The sequence below is a fragment of the Ricinus communis genome, chromosome 7, assembly GCF_019578655.1.
Source record: "Ricinus communis isolate WT05 ecotype wild-type chromosome 7, ASM1957865v1, whole genome shotgun sequence".
Taxonomy (NCBI): Eukaryota; Viridiplantae; Streptophyta; class Magnoliopsida; order Malpighiales; family Euphorbiaceae; genus Ricinus; species Ricinus communis.
Window position 1 is genome coordinate 5,931,394 of NC_063262.1, and position 24,988 is coordinate 5,956,381.

General features: G+C 32.9%; 5 protein-coding genes and 1 non-coding gene across 12 annotated transcripts; 3 read left to right on the forward strand and 3 right to left on the reverse strand.

The window, feature by feature from the left end:
• Window positions 1-68: 68 nt before the first annotated feature.
• LOC8267050 (cysteine-rich receptor-like protein kinase 44) lies at window positions 69-7,870 on the reverse strand. 4 transcript variants are annotated; one of them, XM_048377406.1, is made up of 8 exons: window positions 6,893-7,870; window positions 6,673-6,804; window positions 6,475-6,596; window positions 6,171-6,381; window positions 4,789-5,026; window positions 4,510-4,657; window positions 4,093-4,426; window positions 69-430 (listed from the first exon to the last, which is right to left on the reverse strand). In XM_048377406.1, the coding sequence occupies exons 1-7, from the start codon at window positions 7,746-7,748 to the stop codon at window positions 4,094-4,096; spliced, it is 2,040 nt and encodes a 679-aa protein (XP_048233363.1). In that variant the 5' UTR covers window positions 7,749-7,870; the 3' UTR covers window positions 69-430; window position 4,093. The 4 variants fall into 4 exon arrangements, with proteins under 4 accessions (XP_048233363.1, XP_048233362.1, XP_048233361.1 ...); XM_048377405.1 differs by lacking the exon at window positions 69-430 and adding an exon at window positions 2,153-2,782; XM_048377404.1 differs by lacking the exon at window positions 69-430 and adding an exon at window positions 2,153-2,779 and having other exon boundaries at window positions 6,893-7,869.
• Window positions 875-1,816, forward strand: LOC112536590 (transcription factor bHLH131). The gene is made up of 2 exons (XM_025159395.2): window positions 875-1,152; window positions 1,266-1,816. Exons 1-2 carry the CDS (start codon window positions 991-993, stop codon window positions 1,671-1,673), a joined length of 570 nt encoding a protein of 189 aa, XP_025015163.2. The 5' UTR covers window positions 875-990; the 3' UTR covers window positions 1,674-1,816.
• A 3,834-nt stretch (window positions 7,871-11,704) lies between the features above and the next one.
• Window positions 11,705-15,509, reverse strand: LOC8267062 (IMPACT family member in pol 5'region). 4 transcript variants are annotated; one of them, XR_003080583.2, is made up of 7 exons: window positions 15,171-15,508; window positions 15,023-15,064; window positions 14,757-14,872; window positions 14,443-14,548; window positions 14,239-14,292; window positions 13,440-13,686; window positions 11,705-12,705 (listed from the first exon to the last, which is right to left on the reverse strand). XR_003080583.2 is itself a non-coding variant. In XM_002530647.4 (6 exons), the coding sequence occupies exons 1-6, from the start codon at window positions 15,405-15,407 to the stop codon at window positions 13,528-13,530; spliced, it is 714 nt and encodes a 237-aa protein (XP_002530693.1). In that variant the 5' UTR covers window positions 15,408-15,509; the 3' UTR covers window positions 12,919-13,527. The 4 variants fall into 4 exon arrangements, 1 of the variants encoding a protein (XP_002530693.1); XR_001536064.3 differs by lacking the exon at window positions 11,705-12,705 and adding an exon at window positions 12,919-13,326 and having other exon boundaries at window positions 15,171-15,509; XR_001536063.3 differs by lacking the exon at window positions 11,705-12,705 and adding an exon at window positions 12,919-13,353.
• Window positions 11,740-12,774, forward strand: LOC8267051 (acyl-CoA--sterol O-acyltransferase 1). Its single transcript, XM_015726303.3, is given in 3 exon segments — window positions 11,740-11,792; window positions 11,794-12,104; window positions 12,107-12,774. Coding segments are annotated over 3 exon segments (1,032 nt in total).
• Window positions 15,510-15,796: 287 nt separating the features above from the next.
• Window positions 15,797-22,124, reverse strand: LOC8267052 (ubiquitin carboxyl-terminal hydrolase 17). The gene is made up of 11 exons (XM_048376734.1): window positions 21,438-22,124; window positions 19,642-20,353; window positions 19,465-19,550; window positions 18,923-19,008; window positions 18,654-18,816; window positions 18,430-18,544; window positions 18,152-18,309; window positions 17,536-17,620; window positions 17,224-17,436; window positions 16,696-16,757; window positions 15,797-16,608 (listed from the first exon to the last, which is right to left on the reverse strand). The coding sequence occupies exons 1-11, from the start codon at window positions 21,701-21,703 to the stop codon at window positions 16,203-16,205; spliced, it is 2,352 nt and encodes a 783-aa protein (XP_048232691.1). The 5' UTR covers window positions 21,704-22,124; the 3' UTR covers window positions 15,797-16,202.
• Window positions 22,125-22,247: 123 nt separating this feature from the next.
• Window positions 22,248-22,329, forward strand: TRNAS-GCU. The gene has a single exon. It is a non-coding gene; the product is annotated as a tRNA-Ser (tRNA).
• The last annotated feature ends 2,659 nt before the right edge of the window (window positions 22,330-24,988 follow it).

The following is a 24,988-nucleotide window of genomic DNA, read 5'->3' on the forward strand; positions in this document are numbered from 1 at the left end:
TGGAACAGTATTAATAGTTTGCATAATTACTAATTGTAAGTTCTTATCCTGAGTATCTTACATAATTGATCCATTATATTGAAGTTATCGTTGTGCTGGAAAGAATCGTAGTTTCTGATTCTGATCCAGAAATAGTTCTATCATCATCTAGTGCAATTTTTATTTATTTTTTGATTCAACAGTGCTGACCTTACCTTTCTAGTATAATTATGATCTTGCTTCTCTTATGCAAAACAAAGACATCAAAGTTGTGCTTTTAGAAACTATGTTCTTGTTCTGCAGATTGTAAGGACAAATGTCTGCTAATGAATGTTGAGAATTTGGTATCCGTTTTCCAGTCTATTTCAATAGCACTCATTGCATTTCCGGTTTCATGGTTTTCTTTCGTCCTGACACTTGGTTTGCACATATGGTGTTAGGAGCTGGGATGCTGCATAAAGTAGATATAAGAAAATATCAGGTACTGCAGATTACAGGATCTTGGAGTTATTGATATTATTATATATGCAAAATGCTATTTCAAGATTGATGATATTCAATAACTTTGATCAGCAATCTTCATGACGATACGCATCTCATATATTATCCTATCTTATTGATTTTTTCTGGAGGGCAATGGCCTTGCAATTATTCCACATTAATTAGCATTTACACCTCTTTTTCCCATTTTTATGATGTGGAGAAACTTCCTACAAATAGCAGAGTTGTTTTCTCCATTGTTTCACTGCAGCAGGTATCATTTCAGTCCTTTCAAGGTAAAAAAAAAAACCTTCTATAAGAAGCAAAATCGTGGTTATCTCCATGGTTTCACTGCAGCAGGTCTCTCTCTCTCTCTCTCTCTCCCTCTCTTGCTCGTTCTATGTGTAATTTTCTCTTTATTCATATGCTCTCTTTGCTCAACAGATACATGGCGTAAAACCTATTTCAACTTGCTATAGTTCAGGCTCCTATTCAAAGAAGATTAACGTTCATTCATCAGCAGCAAACTTCATGGATGAAGTAAACTATAAAAACTTACTGGCCACATCCATACCTAAGGAAGAGGCCAAACTAATGTCTGCCCTGAAACACAAAGAAGCTGAGAGGAAACGGCGAGTTCGAATCAATGGTCAATTTGCAGAACTCCGCACTGTCCTTCCGAACTTAATAAAGGTATGTGATGTAACACCCTTCACCACCTAAAGACAAAGATATGACCTTTTCTTCTAGGTTTTAGTTAGCTTGATTGATTTTTGTTCTGGTAACACAATTGTGCTAAAACACAGAGGAAGAAAGCATCGGTTCTTGCAGAGACAATCAAATGTCTGAAAGATCTGGTGAACACCCTATCAGAGCTAAAAGAAATATATGGTGTTGGCAGGTTGAGTTCTGTATTTTCTGGTGGGACTGACATGTTAAGAGTAGAGTACAGCCCTGGGCAGGGCCTAAAGCTTGTCAAGGTCATGTTAAGCTGTGAGGATAAAAGGAAGCTAATGTTTGATATTGCAAGGGCAGTGAGGTCAGTAAAAGGGAAGTTGGTGAAGGCAGAGATATCGATAATGTGCGGGTGGACTGAGTGTGTTTTATGGGTGCAAGGAATAAATAGCTATCAACAGTTGCAGATACTTAAGACAGCTTTGGGTGCTGTTATTGAGCCTAAAAGGCCAAATAACAAGCCACAGCTCTGTTGGTGATCATTTGCAGTGTCATGGGAGTTTCAGAGTGCTGGTTGAAGAAGGCTAAGAATTTAATACCAGTAACAGTAGAAGGAGAATGCATATAAGTTGACGAACTTGTTACATAGGAGAATTGGCCAGTATGATACAATCTATTAATTAACACCCAATAAGTAGAATCTGAACAGCATCCTAATTAATAACAGATATAAGAGATGTATGTTTTCTTTATTCTGTAGTCCAAGCCAACTGTCAAATTCTTTTTCTATAAGAAGAAGAAACTTATGTAACTTTTTATATACATTTTGTTTGTTGCGTGCTTGTAAACTTTGTTATCATGTATCCGTTGAAGGCCAAGGCTTCCGATTAAGGTCTGGTTGTGAATCTGAAGCCGTCCTTCTTGCTGACTCGTAAAAATGCAACTTCGTGTCTGGTTTGTTTAAGTTCGATAATTATATTTTTCAAGTAGTTCAGCAGATAAAGAAGAAGACAAGAAAAGGAACGAACTGTATGATAATTGATAAATTTTAAATTGTCGTTGGGGCTTATGCTATGAAAAAGCATTAGTGCCAATGCAATGGGTTTATCAAATTAAAATTGAACTTTTAAATAAGCTCACCTCCATCAAAGTAGCCTAAGCTAATTTAGCTTGGCTCACCTCATATTATATGCCATTTGTTTTTGTTTCTTCTTATATAGAAACTTGAGATTTTAGTTCCAACAGAACTACAGGGAAAAACATCGTACCAGGTTTGTAGTTTAAGAATGTTCTAAGATGTAGATTTCTCTACTAAACGGAGCTATGATGGTCAGAGGAGGTTTTGTCCACGGAGACTCCAATGAATTAGTTTCTGGTACTTCAGGAGCTGCAGAAAGCCATGACACGTATGCCCTTCAACTCAAGTCACAAGCAAATCTCCATGTTGCCAAAGAAGAAGCCAATCAATTCTTCCTCCCTCGATCACCAAATATTAAATGGCTTCTTTCCGCCATAGTTTCATGTTTTCTTTTCAGCGGTGAGAACCTGGCGGTTCTAAACCTTTTGGCCACTCCCGCAGCTCCGCCACCAGGAGCGCCACTGCTTACAACTTTACCGCTGCCAACGATCCAATTGCCTCCACTACCTGCTGCATTTCAGTTTCTCAGCCCACATTGCGCATCCAACCAAGTCTACCAATAACCACATTGCCACCATACAAGCCTTATAGAGGCTTCGTCAGCAATATATATTTAATTGAATTTCAAATCTCAAATTGTAGAAACTCTTATCTGGAATCGGTCTTCTACATCATCCAGTAGATATAATATTTCCTGCTGCCATGCGGCAGCTTAATATACTAGCACATAACAGCAGGATTTACACAAATAAATAAGCTAAATATGTGAATGGTTTTATAAAACTTCTTAGTTCTCCAGCTGAATTTAATATGTCTAAATTTTTTTAGGATTAAATTATGGTAAAAAATAAAAGTTATAAACAATTAAGATAATATTAAATTTATTATTTTAATTAGACACTAAAATTAACTTGTATTAAAAATAAGATTGTATTATAATTTGATAATAAAATTAACCTTACACGAGTTTGACACTTAATAATAAATTTAAAAATTAAATTTTAATTTTAAATTACCAGTTGAGTCCTTCAATTAATACGAAAGGAGATAGTAATTAGTTTTATTAAAATTGAAGAGAGTTTTAATGTAATAAAAAAATACAAAAATTGAATCATATATTAATTTTTTTTTCTTTTTAAGAAAGATACCAACTCTTTATTTTAGATAAATAGTAAAAAAGAAAAGGGTTAAAGTAGAATAAGAAATGTAAATAATATATATCTATATATATATTTATTTTTATTCAATGATATATATTGCTAGTTTTAGTTATAGGTGACTAGCAATATCATATTTTAGAAAAAAATATATAAAAAAAAAAGGTGTTATGCAGTTTAACACTTTCACACTTAAAAAAACTATGGTGTTAAAGTGAATTGTGATTTTAAAGTATTATGTGATTTAATTTTTTTATATTTTTATTTTTTATAAATTGATATTTTTAGATTTTTATAATTTAAAATTAGTATAATAATTATAATATTTTATTATAAAATAATTATTATTATAATTAATAGGATATTAAATTGCAAGAAAATAAAACATAAAATATTTTTTATCATCAAAAAATAATTAAAGTGGTTTAAGTGTAAAAGTGTCTAACTACAACATATATTTTTATGTTTTTTTAATATAATTTTAACCAATATAATTATACTATTCATATATTATTATGCAATTAATTTTACCAGATTATACCTAAAATTTCTCTTAAAGAAAATGAAACAATCGTACATAGCTTAATGCTGAAAAATAGGCCATAAAAAGCAAAAACAAAACATGCAAAAAAGAGGAAGTGAAGAAGTAATTAATGATACAACCTTATCGAGGATATAACTCTGTAATTGAAGCCTCATTCTTGGACAAGGGAAGAGCTTCAGCTTGGGTCGGTCTTGAATCATATCTCAATGAAGATGAGACATCTGAATTAGTGTTGGGTCGGATCAAAAATGCCGGTCTTGAGGGCACCGAAAGTGTAAGGGAGTGACTAGTTAACATGAGCACAACATTGGCCATGGTAGGCCTCTTACCCACATTTTCTTGAACACATAATAATCCAATTTGGATACATCTCATCATTTCACTGCTCGAACCGAACTTCAAACTGGTGTCTATAATGCTCATTGATGTTCCTTGTCTCCAATTTCTCCATGCCTGCAAAATTTGTCAATGATTACATTATATAAATATCTTTATAATGGTTCTTTTAAAGAGACAAATAATTTACTCATACTTACGTAGCTCAATAAATTATCTATCTGTTCCTTGCCGAAAGAGGTGTTCTTTTGACCACTTATAATTTCTAAAAGTAGTACACCAAAACTAAAAACGTCTGATTTAACTGAAAATTGTCCATGTAATGCATATTCAGGAGCCATATACCCGCTGCATATATACCAACAAAATGAAATTAATTTATAAAGAAATTATCTATCAAAATATTATAATAATTAATAACCATTATATATATATATATATATATATATATATATATATTCAACTTGGTTAATACTTACAAGGTTCCCGCAATTCTATTTGTAATACCATGAGTTTGATCTATTACGAATAATCTTGCCGTACCAAAATCTGCTATTTTAGGATTTAAATTTACATCTAATAAAATATTACTGGCTTTGAGATCACGATGAATGATTCGAAGCTGAGAATCTTGATGGAGATAAAGAATTCCTCTAGCAATGCCACAAATAATTTCGTAACGCCTTTCCCAATTTAAAATTCCTTGCTTCCTTGGATCTACATGTTGATGCATTCAGTTATCATTTATAATGACTAACTGAAATGAATGTGATATAATCAAAATAGGGATAATTATAACAATGGTCACTTAACTTACACTAAATTTTATTTTGGACACATAATTCTTTTTATTTTATTAAAGTTATTTAACTTTAAGCTGGGTAACAGATTAATCACTTGTCTAAAATCTGGTGGTTTATTTTTCGAAAAAAAAAAATCTCTAAATCTCCTAAATCTACAATACACAATCTCTAATGCTATAAAATGAAATCCTTAATTTTGAAGCTTTAAAATGAAGTATTGAATTCCAATTTTTAAAAATCAATTTCAATGGATTAGCGTCGTAAACAATTAGGAAAAAAATATTCTCATATACTGTAAATTCTACGTATCTATTATTTTACAATTAGCATCTAGATTTAATTAATTTGGTGGTTAGACACTCGTTTACTATTGAAGTTTTTACACAAAATAGGAACTAATCATACATCCTCAAATAAATATGTAGACATGTAAGAAACATAAAAGAAATGATAGCTTAAATACAAACAAGTGTAAAAATATTATTAATTCAGTGGTTAGACACTCTTTTTTTTTTTTTTGCTTTTTTCTTTCTTTGTTTATTATTATTATTATTATTATTATTATTATTATTACTTTAAAAATAATATCTTGATAAAAATAAATAAAAAAAGTAATTAATATTGATTAAATTAAGCTGAAAAAAGATATTATTGTAATAATAAAAAAAAAAGATGAAAAGATAAATAAGAAAACTACAACCAAGATTTATTATCAAAGCCTATAGAGTTTTTGAAGCCTAAAATTGTGTTTGATTTTGGATTAAATTAGTAATTTAATTAAATGGTTTAATGACTAGGGTAATGACTTATTAATTTTTTAAAACACGTATTCATCTAACATTGAATGCTTTAGACATATCATTATTCTAGCGAATTAAATCATTAGATCTCGGATAAGTAACTAATCTGTATTCAACTTAAAATTAAATGACCATAACAAATAAAAAGAAAAAATATATATGACCAAATTAAAATTTAGTGTGAAATAAAGTGACAATTGATACAATTTATCTTGATAAAAATGTAAACCAGAAAACTAAATAGACTCGTAGACTTACCAAATAAGAAATGATCAAGGCTGGTATTAGGAACGAACTCGTAGATGAGAAGCCTTTCAGTCCTTTCCAAGCAGAAACCAAGAAGCCTAACTAAATTCCTGTGTTGAAGCTTGGCTACCAGTAGGACTTCATTTTTAAATTCCAGATCTCCTTGTCCTGATTTCTTAGAAAGCCTTTTGACGGCTACTTCTTGTCCATTAGACAGCGTACCCTGTAAATTGTCTCTTAATTAGATTTAAAAGATTCAAAAATTTTGGGTTCTAACAATACATGTCAACCATTAGAATTTTGGGTTCTATATTACCTTGTAAACAGCACCAAATCCACCTTGTCCAAGCTTATTTCCCTCGGAGAAGTTATTCGTTGCCACTCTAACAGTTTCGAAGTCCCATTGAAAAGATTCTGGACTTTCTATTTCATCCACGGCTTCACAAAAGAAGGTATAAGTTAGCATACATGGAAATGAAATATAGAAATAAAACAAGAACAGGCTAACTTTTACTTATACTTTCAGCTTTTCCCTGTGGCTTCTGCTTCTTCAGGAAGATGCAGAAGCAGATGACAAATATTATCACAACGCTAACAGTTGGAACTGTGAAGATAAGGATTGTCCTTGCTTTGTTGCTCTCCTTTCCTGCAGAAGTTAATTCAGATCGTGTTCATTTAGAGATTTTAAGCGCTGAATTTTAATCTGCAGTTTAAGAAGACTAGTATGTGCCTGCCTTCTGTTTGTGGTTCAGGAGGAGGAGGAGGAGGAGGAGGCTCAGGTACCGGCGATGCTTGGCGTGGGGGCGGCGCTTGTGGTGGGGTAGAGGCAGTAGGGTCATAAAAAAGCTTGATATCATACCTGACATCGCAACTGGGTTTTATTACACTGGCTGAGGTAAACCCCGCGCAGCAGCTTCCAATATTCGAAATAGCCTCAGACAGACATTGATCACACCCTTGGAAGGATAAGTCAGGACTGCATTGCATAAGCGCAAACACTTTTTCGAATCCTGCACTTTCGTTTCCTGTCGCGAACTTTCGAGTCGAGTCCCCTGATGCCGTCTCGCTTCGAAGTCTATCAAACAAAGTTTGTTGTGCCTGAATGAACAGGTTTACATTTGAGGCATTGTTCGGATACCATATAAAGAAAGTGCGTGATTCGTCTACAACACCGTATATTGATATGTTGTTGTATCGGAGCCTGCATAAATCATATACTCCAATTGCATGCGTCTGATTCGGACAGATCTCTAAGATCTTACGAGTAGAGTTAGTAATGCAACTTCGGCAGTCATCTACCCCAACATCTCCTCTACAAAATGCGATAGCATTTACTTGGTTAGGGGCTTCGCCGACGGATAGATTGTAAAAACCAGATTCAGTGCTGGTGTCGGAAGCTAGGGACGAAAGTACGCTGGCAAGGTTTCTTTGGTAGGGGGAGTTTGCAGAGTAGAAACCTTCTTCGTTGTAACAGGTCATGTGCATGAAGTCTGGTTGAGCAATGGCTGGAGAAGATAGTTGTAGAAGAACATAAAAATAGGAGATCCACAGTGTTAAAGTACCCATTTTTCGCGCTGTGGAAAACTTCATGTTTGTTCGTTAATCAATACTTGCTGGGGGATACATGGGCTCTTTAATTTATGGACTTTTAGAAGTAAGGTGTACACCAATGCATGTCCTTTTTTTTTTTTTTTTTAATTTATATATATCTAAACTTTAAATTTAAAATTTTAATTAAATTATATAATTTATACGCTGTTAAATAAAAATTGTATATATTTTTATTTAATAATAAAATTAATTATATAGATATTGCAAATTATAAAATATTATTTCAAAATTTTTATTAGGTATTTGAATTAGATACGTTAGTCAAAGTTAAAATTAAACCATCTACGCACTCCTAAATTGAAAAACACATTTATCTTTCATTTTCAAAGAGAAGAAGGGTAAGCAGTCCATTTGCATGTGTTAATTTACTCTTTGTTTTCCTTGGCCAAAAGTGTTGACTTTGCTTTCTAGACGGAGAATATATTGCCGTGTGGAATATGAGACATAATTACTTATTAAAACAATTAAAATTTTTCTTTTAATCACTATATGACCAATTCCATCCCACTCAATGTCCCTTTAGCCCAAAAACAACCAAAGATCACAAGGTCAAATCTTTAAAGTTGTATTTCTTGAAAGGGTTTTAACTTTTACACTACTTTTGGTTTGCATAGAGATGATTTCATATCAATGCGGTATGAGATACTCTAAATGCAAATTAAAAGAAAGTTATAATACTATTAAAATTATATGTTGAAATTAGTTTAGATAAAAATAAATAAAAATTTCATGTTATGTTATGATACTAAATCAATAAATGCAGGGGTTGAGTGTCAAATTTAAACTCCAATAAAAGTAAATTAACAAAAAAAGAATTATTAATATTTAAAAATATTATTTAAGAGCATATGGTGATAATTTTTCTTTTAATTTAATAAAAAATTTAAATTTAAATTTTGAATATGCAGCTGCACTAAAAGTTTTAGAAAGTATCTTACCATCAGTAAGGGTCTTATTCGACATGATATAATTTAAATTTAGATATATATATATAAAAAGAATAAAGGTCGTCAATTTAACCCTTTAATATTCCTATGCATTAAAATAAAATAGAGGAAAAAGAAAAACAAGCCAATAACGTGTGTAGATCTTAAAATTAATTATGAGTTTAAAATGTATCATCGCTTATACAAGTCAATATTCGAATACGTTAGTTTCTTAACGATATTATTATTATTATTAATTACAGCTTCCAATTCAACAGATTAAACCGTTGATGGGGATGGAAGTGGCGACTCAGACTTTTGTTTGTCCACCAAAAGCCAAAACGCGGAAAGTTTTGTTTAGAATCATGACTTCTGTACAGGAATACTTGCATAAATGGGTCTGCCTCACTGCTATCTCTAATTGAAAGCTTAAAATTATTAGATGCACCAATTGTATCATCGGCATTTTATGTCTCTAATGGCCCATCATAGCTTCAATTGTTTTCTTATAATGTTAAGCAATGTTATAGAGAAAGGAATCACTTATAAATTCAAAACTCAAATAATTGTGGACAATACTTTGTAATAAATATATCTTTTTTCTGTTCAAGTTCCTGATCTTTAAATTGCAATATAACATCTTATTATCACATTGAGATTCAGGATAGTTTTTAAATTTTTCTTTTTAGATGGAAATAGAAGTTCAAATTTGAAACCTTCAGTGAGCTCTCCGACTAAACCAAAGATTTAGTGATTACTCTCTAGATTTTGCACTAACTATCATAATTATTTCTAATTTTTAATTTGTATTACTAAACATTTTAAATTTAATTAGAGTATCATTCCTTTTCATCAAACTCCGCTTAGAATACAAACTAAAAAATGGCATGGCAATCTAAATATATAATTTAAATATGATATAAAATAGACCTCATTCTTAAATAATAATAACAATAATAAAACATTTGGCAGTCATTTTCAAAAATTTAAAAATTTAAAAATAATATTCATCAATATTTTTAAATAAAATATTAATTTTTTATAAAAAATTTATTGATTTGTGATGTATATTAAAATATTTTTATAATTGATAAACATTCATCTTTTGTATGTATAACATTTATTAGTTTGTTAATAGATATTCGTAAATTGTCCTAACATAGGCATAATATAATATAAACATAATGCAAATCATCTTAACAGTTAGTGAACAAAAAAAAAATTCAATGTAAAGTTATACTACAAATATTTATATAGTAATATATATATTTTTCTAATAAAGTTAAATTAATAAATAATAAATTTTTAATTTTTAAATAATGAATATTTAATATATTATTTAATAAATATAAATTAATAAATATTTAGTATAAATTGAATCAACATAAATTATTTAAGAATCTATGAAGGCTTGGACCTCTTTTGGAGCTAATACCATCCAATTGGTTGAGTCTCGTGATAATGAAGCTCATGGTTTTAATGTTGGATCGGCTTTTACTACCTCTTTTACCAGCTTTCATGAAGTGCTAATGTTGTTGCCACTGGTGATTTAAGAAGGATTTTAGGTCTTAACTTATAACAAAGTGGTGATACTGTGGAATCATTATTTGCACAATACACAATACATTCGTAGACATCTGAATTTTAATTATTTAGTTATTTTTATAATTTAATTTTCAATTTATCCTAATATATATTTATATTTTATTTTTATAATTTTTTAAATATTTTTAATTTTCATTTTAATCTATCAAACATTTAAACTCTATTTAATAATAATACCAAAATACATATATATTATCCACGTGGACATATTAAATAAAACCATAAATTAAAAATTGATTAAATATAACAAAATATATAAGTTCAAGTATTTATCATATTAAATTAAAAGTTAAATTGTTAAACTGACTAAATAATCAAAGTTCAGGTGTCTAAACATTAATGGATTCTAGTTGAGAACATATTTTAGAGGAGTGAAATTTTTGGTTTTCATTTTTGACAAAAAAATTTGATTACGTTGAAGAGTTATATGGGAAGGATATGGACATGAAAAAAAAAAAAGTTAATAGTATAACAATAGTGATAACCAAGCATTATTTATTATTTTTTAACAAAAAAGACAGGATTGACCAAGTTTATATTTCGTTGCAACATGAAGCTTAAGAGACCGTGTCACGGCCGGACTTTAATCGAAGAGTCTGATCCGATCTAGGACTCTTCGAACAGCCAAGAGGATAAATCATATTATAATTAGGATGACCTATATCTATAAAATTCTTCTCCTAATAGAACGAGAAAACCTTCAATATCTATATATGAAACTATAATATATTATTTATAGACACATACTATTTTACACACTCATTATATTTTAAGTGATATTTTACAGATTATTTAATCATCAAAATAAGTGGTTGGACAATCCAGTCCGACACTTTTTAACCATTATTGTAAGTACTCCGGTGATCTTTAGATTTTATTTGATAGCTCATTTTGTTGATTGAATTATCAAGAAAAGAACAAACAATACGGACAGACAGAGAAAGAGAGAAGGAAGATGAATGGCATGGCAAAAATAAATGAGGTATAAACTTTTTAAAATTAAATACGTAGTGTGTCATGTCATTTTTCTATTTGTGAATTTAGTAGAGCTTTAACGGGAAGGGGTTACTGATCAAAATCTTAGACGGAAAGGGGTTACTGATGAAAATCTTAGAGTGTTTAGTTATAGGACAAACTTTAGGGAGTCCTCACAATTTATTCAGACTCAAGCCATGGAGTATGTATGTCACGTAATTGGAAGGATTTTAAAGAACTTCTCCTCCAAAAGAATATATGTATTTATGCCACCATTTGGCAAGATCTTCAATTCCTTTCATTAACTTTTCTTCCTGAAAAAAGAAAAGAAGGTAAGCAACACTTTCTTGAATGTATCGAGCTCCATTTACGAGTCTCGATTCTCTATCACAGAGACGTGTATATATATGGATCATCAAAAACAAAAGAAAGAATAAACAAGGATATATCAGAAAGAAATGAAAATGAAGAATGAGATTAGCAATTTCATAAGAATTTGGTTATTAGTTTTTCTCTGTGGCCTACTGCCATGCTCTTGGTCAGGGAGTTCCAAAAGGCATTACAAGACCCTTTTGTTTACTCCCAATTCTCTGCCTCTTTCTCTACCTTCCTCTCCATCTTTCCACCATGCATCTTGGTGGAAAGACAGCATTTTTCATTGCTTGGCTTGCAAATTTCAAACTCTTGCTCTTTGCCTTCGGCAAAGGTCCATTAGCTTCAGATCCTTTTTTTTCTCTTTCACGCTTTATTGGTCTGGCTTGTCTACCCATCAACATCCAAAAAAGACCATCTCTCCAGATGATCGAGGGTGGTAAGAAATCATCGGCAAACTGTTGATTCATATTTATAAGTATAGTGAATATATCCACTCAAAGATCATATCTTTTCTATATTGTATCCAAGTATACGTTTCTCTTGAACTAGTCCTAGCCTTGATGGGAGCATTGGCTCGAGTGTTCCTAGGGTTAGTGATAGAGCCACAGTTCAATGAGCCATACCTCTCTACCTCCTTACAAGACTTCTAGGGCAAAAGATGGAACCTTATGGTTTCAGCCATACTGCGACCCAGCGTTTATGAGCCACCCGCAACCTTGCCACTTGTAGTACACAGAAAGTGGGCTCCAATTCCGGCAATCTTGTGGACATTTCTTGTGTCGGGTCTCATGCATGAGCTTGTTTTCTATTACCTTGGACGTCAGAAGCCTACATGGGGATTCACATGCTTCTTTCTCCTTCATGGATCCTGTCTAGCGGTTGAGGTTGCTCTGAAGAAGACTTTTGGTGGCAGGTGGCAGTTGCCATGGCTGATCTCAGGGCCTTTGACTATCGGGTTCGTGATGGTTACTGATTTTTGGTTGTTCTTACCCTCGATTCACCGGTGCAAGGCTTTTGAAAGGTCAGCTATGGAGTATGACGCGTTAGTTATGTTCCTGGAGAATGCCAGTCAATACATTAGGATTTCTGCAACTCCTACATCAGTGTACTTAATCACGATGTAGGAATCACAAAATGCATAGAACACTTTTACTAGAAGACTTGCAGAAAATTAAGATTTCCACTTCAAGATAGTAATAAGTGATTACAAATTACCAGCTTCATCAAATTTAATTGGAATTTTCGTTTTACTTCATACTTTCTTGATGTATGTAACGTACTAAACTTCTCATTATAATTCAGTAAAATCATTCATTCAATTTCTTGAAAGGAACATTTAAAAGACAAAAAAAAAAAAAACAATAAGCTTACAGTCCCAGCCATGGTATTGCTATCTTTGCCAATTCTTTTGTCAAAAGAATATTATTTGATAGCAAACAGCTCGAAAACACACGACCAAATCTAGGGAAAAAAAAAAAAAAACTATCTCCATCTGTCCAAGGATTTCCTAGCATGGAGAAGATATTGCTAGTTTCTGTCCTACAAGTGGTTTGGGAGGATATGTAGGTGCCTCTGCTTATAAAGTGGCATAAATTAGAAGCCTTTAAACTGGTACTGAATGTCGGGTTACCTGCCACATCCTTGGGCACAGCTCAGTAATCATCATTTATAGCAACCTACGAGTAATTGTACAAAAACAATGCCTGGAACAAAATGTGGATAAACTTTGGGCTTACATGTGAATGTATACAAGATTTGCTTTAAGAAGAGGAAAGAGAAATATACATACCACTCCTGATACTATTTGATTTATGATGGCATCGTCCATGCAATAATTCTTGTTATATCCATATGCATGACTAACACCAAGTTCTGTCTCACCGCTTGTAAAATACAATATCTCGACTGCAATTTGCCTTGATAGCATCCTCCAATTTCTCAACCTGATCAAAATCAACTTTAAAAGAAACCATGGCAATGCCATCTTTACCAGTCTCATAATCCTGCATGATGTTATCAACTTGAAAAGATTGTAGCTGCATCAACCAAGCACAACGCAAGAAGTCAAGAAACATGGAGAAAGAAAATAGATGCCAATATGCAAAAGACCACAAGGTATCCTTTTCAGTCTATACGCCATAAGGGTAAAAGAAAGTGAATGAAATGCATGATAAAACTGGCGTTTCGGGAAGGAAATAATTGCTATTAATATGAATATTAGTAGGTTATCTTTACAATAAGATGCTCAGATGCCAATTTAGTGAAATGTTTATCCTAAAACTGATGGCAGCAACTGCTGCAGTTAGAAGTTGTTGCTCATGTAAATTGTTGAATTTCCAAATATTATGTTATCCACTAATGCCTCCTGCCCTTTCAAAACATAAATTTCTTTTAAGAAGATAATCACTCAATTAAAGTAGCATGACATGATAAAAGCAAGAAGCAAAAGGACAATCCTAAAAATATTCTGATTAGTGCAATTTTCTATTCTGATCAAATGAACACATAATAGTTGGAGCAGACCCTGGTATTAAATTGAGAAAGACGTGCATTTAACTGCTCATCCTGATGAATCATATCATGCTCACCTGATGATGCAAAATTCCTATAAGATCAAAGGGAACCTCGATGCCCATTGGAATCTACAACCAGCAAAAATTAATTTTAAAAGGATTGCCCAACGAAAATTCAAATTAATAATTCTCAAAATTAAATAATCATCTTGACTAACTTTGAAAGAAAGTGAGTAATCAAAAGGGAGAGTTAAGTACAATAATGTGTAGAAGCCTAACCTTGGATTTGACAAGACAAGTAGGGGCATTTCTCAAGCATTCTGATGCAACTCCTCCATAAGCCCTGACAAGTCCTCCAGTGCCTAATTTGATACCTCCGAAATACCTACAGGTTGATTCAATTTTTTAAAAAGAAACAACAGTAAAGCAAAAAACGAAACAACCCAGAATAGAAATTACACCACAAAAAGTTTCAAACTTCACTCGTTGAAAACTAATTGAAGTGCTCAAATGAAACAAGACATATCCTAGGCAAAGATTAGCATAATGCACCATAGAAAGAAAAGTTTTCTTTATGAATAACAGGAGATTACCTGATTACCACAACCATGACTCTATCAATCCCGGAAGAATCAATAGCAGATTGAATAGGTTTTCCAGCAGTGCCTGAAGGTTCACCGTCATCATTAGACCTAAACTGATCTCCAACCTATCCCACACAATACAGTATTTATCATTTATGCTCAATTAGATTTTGACATTTGACCCAATTAAAATGGTAGCAGAAAGAACAAATCTTGAAGCTAAGAAAACCAAGATACATAAAATAAAATAAACAATTAGGAAAATGGATATACACCTTATAAGCCCAGCAATTATGAGTGGCACGTGGATCTTTAACCTATATAGAATAGTAATAATCAAATCAATAAAAAAGGTTACAGGGCTTCTATAAATATATACAAAGTAATGCTTTTAGTAGAACGCAATAAGAGTGTTTCAGTAACCTGAGAAAGAAAGGAAAAGGCAGACTGTTCATCAGAGATTGGGCCAGCTATGGCTATGAACTTGCTCTTCTTGATTTCTCTTTCAAAGGTTACTCTTTCTTTGATGGTTGTGAAAGCATTACCACTACTGCTCATGGTTCTCTTCAAAGAGGAGACTGACAGCAGAGAGAAGGAGATATGATGGGTTAGCTTATGGAAATGGTGGTGGTAACTGGGTATTGTTATTGCCACTGGCATTTTTCTCTCTTTTTTCCTTTTATTTTTATTAAGGTTCAGCCACCAAGGTTTTTAACAGATAACGGGCCTTGCATTTTAGATGGCGACGTTGTCTTTTAAGTATAAAAGAAGCGAGTAAGAATTACAATACCACTGTTTCTTAACTGCAGACCCATGAGCCCTTTGAGCCTTAAAATGTCGAGATAATTGGAATTGACATCCACTGCCACTTCTGTTCATATTAATTTAATTTAATTTTATCCCTTCCTTTTTCTTCCATTCATTTACTATCCTACTAGCCACTGCATCAAATGACATTTACCATAATGTGATCAAACTTATACGATACATAACTTTGATTCCTAACTGAGAATGTACATAAATAAATAGGAGATTTAAGAACAATTCTCTGGTCTGGAAGGAGCAGAAAAGAATTGATGATTAATTTATGATCCAGTTATAATAACAATAACTAGCAGCTCAAGTTCATCTCAACCCAAACCTCAAGCAAAATGTTTGAGTTGATATATTCGCTCTCACCTTGCTGCTCCTAATATTACACCACCATAAGTCTCATATGGTGAGGGTTAGCCTACACTAATTGTCCTAAGTCAGGTCGCACCTACTGTCACTACCAAAATTAGAAGGGTTGACTTTCCACAATATTCCTTTTTTTCTAAAAACTTGTATCAGTATACAAAGAATGCAGGGTTTTCCATACCCTCATACCAATCTCTCCTTAGGTCTGGTTGCCTGCGTCAATTTTTCTTCTTATGCGAGTTGCTATACAAGGAAGGTCGTTCAATGGGTGTTAGCTCAAAACCCACGATGCCCGTACCAACCAGGTCCTGTGTCCCCAAATAGAAAATCGGAGAAGTCTTCACTCTTCACTGAGTCCTTGGTGCTTGCAGTGCTGCAAGAACTTGCATCAGACCAGCTAAGAAGGGAAGAACTCTCGCTTGAGGAATCCACAGGGTGAAATCTGCAGTCATCTGGATCGAGCAATTTAGTGCTGGTCAAATCATCCGAATCCATCCAGTATAGGTGCTTGTCATGCTTCAGTTGTGCCTTTGAAGGATCAGTGCTTGAGAAGTGGGAGTTACACCTAGTCTTTGATGTATTAAGATTTTTGGCAGGAACAGCTTCTAAAATCCTTTTTTTGGACTTCGTACAATGTGTCTCTACATTGCTCTTCCGTACAGCTGGAGCTTGTGGACAGTGCCTAAAAAATTAAGAGAACCAAAATGTAAATAAACACAAAAACAAGGTTTTGAGACGGCTTATAGACCATCAGAAGCAGACGTTTTACCTTGCATAAAGGAGCATATATGCCTCTTCCAATAAGACTCTCTTCAACTCAACAGGCTTTACCTACACAATATCAATCCCCCAATAAGACCTATGAATTTCCAAATATATATGGACCTCTTTATCACTATTATCCATAACTGAAATTCATGATTAAAAGACACCTAGAAACCGAATGATGCATCTTAAGTTGAAGGCCTAGTTCTGGGTTCTCACACAAAAATGCAAAGGAAACTTCAATTATTCAAACAAGTTCTATCAAGTCTTATGATAGTTTATGTGCTTTATGCAGATGGGGATGCAAGACCGCAATCGTTGTCAACTCTAATCCAAGTGCAGTCAAGTTCTCAGAAGAGTGCCTTTGTAATGTATACTAGACATAGAATGTTTAGTAGTTAACACCCCAATAGTAATCGGATCTTCTGATAAAATATTCCCATTCTCACACCTTTTTCCTATTGTTCTTTGGGAAAAGGAAAGTGAATACGAAGACCAACTACAATGCAGGAGAGATAAATAAGTCACATACTATGCTGTCATTAATCCCAAACCATTCGCCACGTGAAGTCTTTATGTAACAGACATAATGACCTGTAGAAGCATCACTCATTGTGTCCCTGTGAACAACTACTGCGTAGAGACTGTATTGAGGAGATTTATCACTTGTTCCACACATATAGGGAGCCATGTCGAGGACCTCGGGAAATCGAACTGACTTGTTTAGTTTTCCAAAATTACTAGACTGCAAACAGAAAAAAAAAAAAAGTGTAACAAGGTCACCTTCTGTCAACTATAAATTATTTCAGATCACTCAGGCAAAGAATTGAAATCAAAGAATAACCTGGAATCGCTTTAACACAATTGTGAGGATATTGGGTGCCTCTAATATTGTCAGCTTTTTTTTAGCTTTCACATAAGATTTACACCTGATAAGAAAACAACAAGACCAATAATCATAATAATACAAAGGATCTTTCAATTTGCATAACTGAAACCTCAAACCAACTCACCTAAGCCGCCCGTATATATTTTGCATATATAGGAGTCACAGTATCTACATAACAAGGAAAACTAAGGTTCCATTTAGTTCACTTGCCGTATTAACCACTTTTTTCCTTTGATTAATAAACGGTATCTTCCACAAGTTTAGTTTTGCTTGAATTAAATGTAATTATTAGAATGCATAGATGATAAATAAATGTTCTTTCACATGAGAAAAGAGCAAGGGAATCACAAATTCACAGCAAGGAAACAAATTTTGTTTCATGAAAAAATAACCATCCTGTACTTCAAAATATTGCTATTTCCTTTTGTTTACTTTCGAATTAGCAAAAGATGAAAGGGAAAAAATTAAAGAAAATGAAAAAAGCAATCCAGCCAAATGGAGCCTAAATGCTGAAAGAAATATATTGGACTGCAAACACTTCTATAATTCTTAGACAACAAAATGGACCAACCTGCTGCAATTGTACTTATTCTCTCCGTCCAGCATTTCATCTGCTGTAAACTGTGTAAGAGCTTGTTCAAGAGACTCAATATTCCCATCTATCTCAACAGTTAAATCCATTATCCGTTCAAATCTCTCAGATTTCCCAAGGCACCTCATGCATTTTATCTGAGAATCTCAGTCATGATATTGCAAGTGAAAGAATTATAATCAGAATGGTGTGCTCTTTGATAGAGTGGATATCAGTTAGATAAGAGCAACAATGGGGTATTATCAAAGAAAAACAACCTTAGATTGAAGGTAACCCCCAAAAGTCAGTCCTACTAGAGTTGATTCTTCTGACAATGGAACCAGAGATCCAGCTTCCTTGAGGAACACAGACTGCATCGTGTCAACAGCGTACCTGACACATCACATACTTCATAGAAAATGAGAACATATAAATCTTAAATATGTTGATACTGGATGAGATTCTATGGACCAGCAATATTTTGAAGAGAAGACCAGTTCACCTCAAGAATTCATGGGCATCTTCTTCTCTCCCATGACCAAGATGACTTCCGATTTTTTGTATTTTGGATAAAATCCTAATGGGTGACAAAGGGGACTCCCCTTCCCTTGCTTTCAGAATCAAAAGTTGAAATTCACAATTGAAGCACCACCCCTTCCTTCGACCTGTTAAAGAAGAGTACTATAAAAAGAAGAAGCCTTCAAGCTAAAAATTCCAGTATTACACTAATAGGAAAAAGAAAACTCAACAGATTCAAGAAAGTAAACTTGCATGATTTGGAATGCAGGCCACGAACAAAGTAGGAAGTGAGAGGCCGAGTAAATGCCAGGCATTGGATAACTGTGTTAGCATAACAACTGCAGAAGTTTCAAAGAAAGCTATGTTACTACTGAAATGAGAGACTACAGCAATGAAAAGATAAAACATACTTATGCAAGAAAAAATATAAAATAAAAGGATACTTGTAAGCTCATCTTACAAAATAAATGAGGAAATGACAGCATACAATTTCATCAAAATGAAGAAGCCACTAATCCAAACTCCAAAGTTCTAAAATAGCTTAATTGAAATACCGGCACCCATACACTAACTTACTACATCTTTCTTCCAGAATAAACAAGAGAATAACCGCATATATATAGTTTCATCAAAATGAAGAAACCACTATTCCAAGCTCCAGGGTTCTAAAATAGCTAATTGAATTTGTATTGCCTATAAATTGAATTACTACATGGCCTTATCTTACATTATGAAAATGAACAAACATGCACCAGTCCAAAACACAGCATGAACTCCACATCGGAGTTCCTTACCTATTCCCGCAATTTCTAAGTCCAAATGGACTTAGTTCTTCGTCACACGAATAAAGTTTCAGAAACAGTTCGTACGGAAAGAGTATCTGCCAAAAGAATCAACGAAATCATTGCATTTTGTCTTAACAGAGTATGTGTTGCACTAAGGATAAGCAAATTACAACTAAAAACCCCAACCTCATAATTGTAGGATTGCTTCACTCTTAACTGCTGAACAGTTTTCCATACAGAATTTTTCAAGCCATTAGAAGCATCTCGTGTATGATTACCAGAAGCATTAAACAGCAAACATCTGGCTTCTTTATCCTTAAGTAATTGTAAATCATCTTCCCCATTATCAGTTATAGAATCCAACCTCAAACCGTTCAAAGATGCTGAGAAATTAGACTTAGAAGCATCAGTAACTAATATTTCTGATGATGCAGCTTTTCTGACTGACTTCTTATTAACTGACTTTGCTGAGGGAAGTTCATCAGACACGACCTTGCCACTTGGAAGCTGAGAACTGCAACCAACCACTTCGTTGGTACTGGATTTCATCTTATTTAATTTACTTGCATATGAAACACTATTTGCACAAGTAGACTTGGCAGACATTGAAGGAGGCAATTTAGTTTCTTGCATTTTCTTAGAGGTAGCCCTTGCACTCAGCATATCAGGAGTAATATCTTCAGAAGGTCTCTCCGATCTGCCTGTACCACTATAACCAATTTCTTTATTGGTAGAAAAATTAGCTAACAATTCACTTCCTTCAGTATGCATTTCAGTTTTTTTTTCTGAAGATCTTTCAAAAGATTCATTTTTCCCTTTTGAATGCATTGCAGTAGTTAGAGGTCGACATTCATCCTTGTGACCTCGTCTCCAGTGAATTATTTGACACTTTCCAGAACTACAAAAGATGAAAATTTAGTGGTCAATGCACATACAAATGCAAATAGTACAGACATTTAGTAACAAAGAGGTCAAACTTTTAGGAGGTTTCAAAAATTTAGGAATGGAAAATTAGTAACTGATGAACAGGCTAATCGAGCCTATTGCCAGATTCAGGTATTGAAATTCTCTTTAGGCCAAACATCAAGTTTCCAAATCAGGACTTTAATTTTTGGCCATGAGAATGTGAGTAGTTCTATGCTAAACTAGTACTGCACATGTAGATAATAGACCGAATATAAATGATCATCTTAAAATCCAACACTCATATGATAAATGTTGCAAATTCATTGTCAAACTCTTATAAGAGGAGAGTTTTAGCCAAAGCCTAAATTATGAAAGAGCCTCAGAAGCTATTATCCTGAAAATTATGATAGTTTGCTTTTGACTAAGCCCATCTAGTGGTGGTGCAATAGTTGAAGAATAGAGCTAATTCAACACAGAGGATGGAGTACATAGAATTGGTTAGATAAAATAAATGTCACAAATCCCAGTTATGTTCAGTGTATATATTTTCAGACAGGTAAATGGCAGGCACATTCATGAAACAGAGCTTGAACCTTGAGAGACCTAAAATCATCACTCTTACAGAACATGGAAACTATTTCCAACACCACCCATCCGTAACAAGAATATTACCTACTTCCTCACAAAATTATAACAGCCACTCACCCACCACACCAATTGTTAATACTTACACAACAACATTCTCCTTTCCTCATTTACTTTTAACTATCCCCTTCCCACTTGCTACTTAACTCCACCCTACAGTTCAGCACCTAAGTCTTTCTTTTCCCTCCTCCGGTACTTCAATCACACTAAAAACTACAAAAAGAAAAAAAAAAAAAAAAAAAGGAATCCTATCTGGCCATTAATATAAAGAGGAATCAAAAACATCATAACTCAAACAACTAGCTAGAATAGCACAAACTGCCCTAATAATATTCATAAACAACATTTCTATCACAATTTGACGATAATAGGTACTGGGTATAGACAATGAAATAAATATAACATGCAAGTAAAAATCAAAGAAAACGCACCAGTAATGAACAGATTTACATTGGGAACAGCGCGTGGTGGTAGGGGAAAAGCAAACAGCGCACTGGTTTAATCTAGGAACCGAATTGCATTGATAAACAGAATCAAACTCGAACATTTCAGATTCTTTAGAAACCATGTCGACAAGTCGTTTGATTTCCTCTTTTTTAGCCACCGCATTGCGCCACTTGTAGTGTAACCAGCTGCAAATAAGAGATATCAACAGAAAAAGTAGGGTTTGTAACCCTATAATTTCAACAATTAACATTGGATATATCTACCCAGTGCCCAGAATCAGACCTGAGCAAAGAAACCCTACAATTCCAAATTTCTTATACATTAATTCGAAATCGTGCAATCTGAGTTCAAGAAATCAAGGTTCTTGTTAATTTAAGACAGAAAGGTGAATAAATTTTCTTTTTCCTTTTTCTTTTTTCTGATTTGTGGCAATGTAAAAGATAATTCTTTTTTTCTTTTAAAAAAATTGTGTTGATGAGGGAAAAGGGAGTTGGATTTTAGTTGCTGTATTATATGGGTATTATGGGTTAACTTCAGTCTTGCAAATTGTGTGATTATGGACCTAATTTGCTTTGTGAAGATGATTGATGATGTAATTATGTAGTGAGTAATCATATGTGATTTTTGGGCCAGAAGGCGACGCTCAAAATGGTGTTTAAGCCCCCTCCAATTATGTAGTAGAATGAGTACTCAATCATGTTCTCTGGCTCTGCTGCCAAGGTTTCAAAATGTGGACCACGGTCACCACTGGAGACACCGTTCATATTTAATACTTCTTAAACAAAAGCAAAAATGTCGCTTTGGCCGAGTGGTTAAGGCGTGTGCCTGCTAAGTACATGGGGTTTCCCCGCGAGAGTTCGAATCTCTCAGGCGACGAAAATGGTGAAATTTTTTTATTTTGCGTGTTTTGTTTTTGTTTCTCTAACAAATTACAATGGGCTAAAGTGGCAAATTGCCCTGTCACTCAAGTCTAATTAGCCCCAACATGAAAATCATAGTGAATTTACCCAAAAGATTTTATAACCTATAATCAAACCAAATCAAGTCAAGTATATAAAGGCTTAGTTTGTTTAATTTTAGTAAAGGCTCGAGCTCAATTCAAGCTTTTATAATAAAGTTCGAGCTTGGCTCATTTTATTAAAATATTATATAAAATATTTATTTATCATGTATTATTTTTGTTGCAGTTCTTACTAATAATAATAGTTTCATTTAATTTAAATGTTAGTTATATTATTATTATTATTATTATTATTATTATTATTATTTTGAACTCGAGCTCTTGTTCACAAGCCTGCTTGTTAAACTTATAACGAGCATGTTCACGAGTTTTATAAATGAGCCAGATAGTGAGCTTTATAAACGAATCAAGCTCAAGCTTGATCTCACGAGCCTGTTCGCGAGCCAGTAAAGGAACAGGTTCATAAACTACCATACCAAATTCTATCAAACTCAAGCTCGGCTAGATAAAATTATCGAGCTTGAAATTGAGCCCAAATTCGGCTTATTTAAATTAACGAACGACTTCAAACGAGTTTTTTATCAATACAAACTTAGAATAGTTCGCGAGACGTGTTTATTGCTCTAATTATACCCTCTTATCAAGCATATATGTGAAATCACACACCAATTTAAGCAATAAACAATTATTAAGATTAAAGAGTAATTTATTTTATAATGGTAAAAAATAATGTATATTTTTAAAAAAGAAATAAAATAATTTATCTTCCCTCACATTCCTCTTCTCTCACTACTCTCTCCAATAGTGAGAAGAGAAACAATTGGGGATAAATTGCCTAAATAGTCAATATGTTAAATTGGCGATAAAATTTAATATGGAGCTAACTGGACAGTTCAGGGGACAAATTGTCATTTAAGCCAATTCCAGCGAGTAAACAACAGCTTCAATCCTCCCCCGAATAGAACCTGGCCAAATTGAACTCTTTTTCTTTTTCTTTAAACAAAAAATATATATATATATTTTTTAATCAATTCATAGGTGGGAATCCAAGTCAAGAATAGCATTTGGCCCCAATGAATGGACGGTCCTCTTTGTAATTTGATTTGCCCTTTTTCTCCACCACCACCACCTCCCTCTTCTTTACCTTTACACACATTAGTTAGCTAATGCCTTTCTCAAAAGGGGTAATTAATTCCATCATCTATAACTAATTGATTACTTTTTTTATTATGATTCTTTCTATATGATGCTATACCTTTCAATTTTGTATATTACTATATGGGTTATTCTATTTGACCATGTATTTGTCTCATTTTAATGCATTATTTTACAAAATAACAGAATGTATAGTTCTTATTAAAATTCCATATTACATAAAAAAAAAAAAAATCAACTATGTTTTATTTTTATTGGGTTATTTTGTTGACTTTGGATTAGGTCAAATGAGTGGGAGCATTATATACATTGAGATAATCATAATACTCTTGCTCTTTAGAATATTACTAAAATAACTCCCCATATTGAGAAATTGGCAGCTAATCATATATATGATACATTTGATTATGCTTTAAGATATCCATATTAAGTATATTTGATACATTAATCTTTACTAAAGTAAAATTTAAACTTAAAATTTAGTGGGTGCAAAAGTAAGAATGTTTTTTTGTTACAGTTTAGAGGAATATGAAATTCAAAAATTATTGTTTTGTTCAAGAAAGAAGAAGAAGAAGAAGAAGAAGAAAAGGGTAAAAACAGGAGATGAACAATTTTAAGTGAAGAAAGGAGAACTATGCTCATCTAAGTTAGTAATGCATGGTTAATTTTATGCATGTAATCATGGGATTCCTTTACAGATTTATAATTAATCTAATTATAATGCTACCATGAAGGACATGGTAAAAACAGGACATGTTAATTTTATGCATGTAGTCATGCAAGATTTAATTATTAAGCATATATAGGTAAAATTTGAAATATGAGTCTATTATTACCTTATTTTTAAATAAATTAAGTAATTTTGGTTTTGTTACATAAACAACAAAAACCTCAGCAATTGGACCAATGAACAAGATAATTACTTAGAGAAAGGAAAATATCTGTAAATATGAAAATTCTAGATGCTATGAAAGGGTAAGGATTCTTTGTCTTTGCTCACCAATGACATTTTTGAAATTCAAAAAAATCATGTTTCCAGAAATATTGTGAAATTTATTTCTGATGTCAGTAGAACTCATTTTAGTCTTCCCTGTTTTACCTTTCTAATTGTTACACTTGCTTTTCTAATAATGAATAACTCCAAATATTATAAATACCCATGACTATATATATATATATATATATATATATATATATATTGAGTAATATAACAGGAATAATTAATTAAAAATCATATGAAATACATTGCAATTCACCACATAGCTAAATTAAATGTAGCCTAGAAAGAGCAAAAAATAAGACTTAAGCAAGCAAGACCAGAAAGTTTCGTGAGAAATCATGAAACTTAGGAGTCCATTTTGACTCCAAATTTGTGGCTGAGATTGCATAAATAATTAATGGTTACACGTTTGGTACATA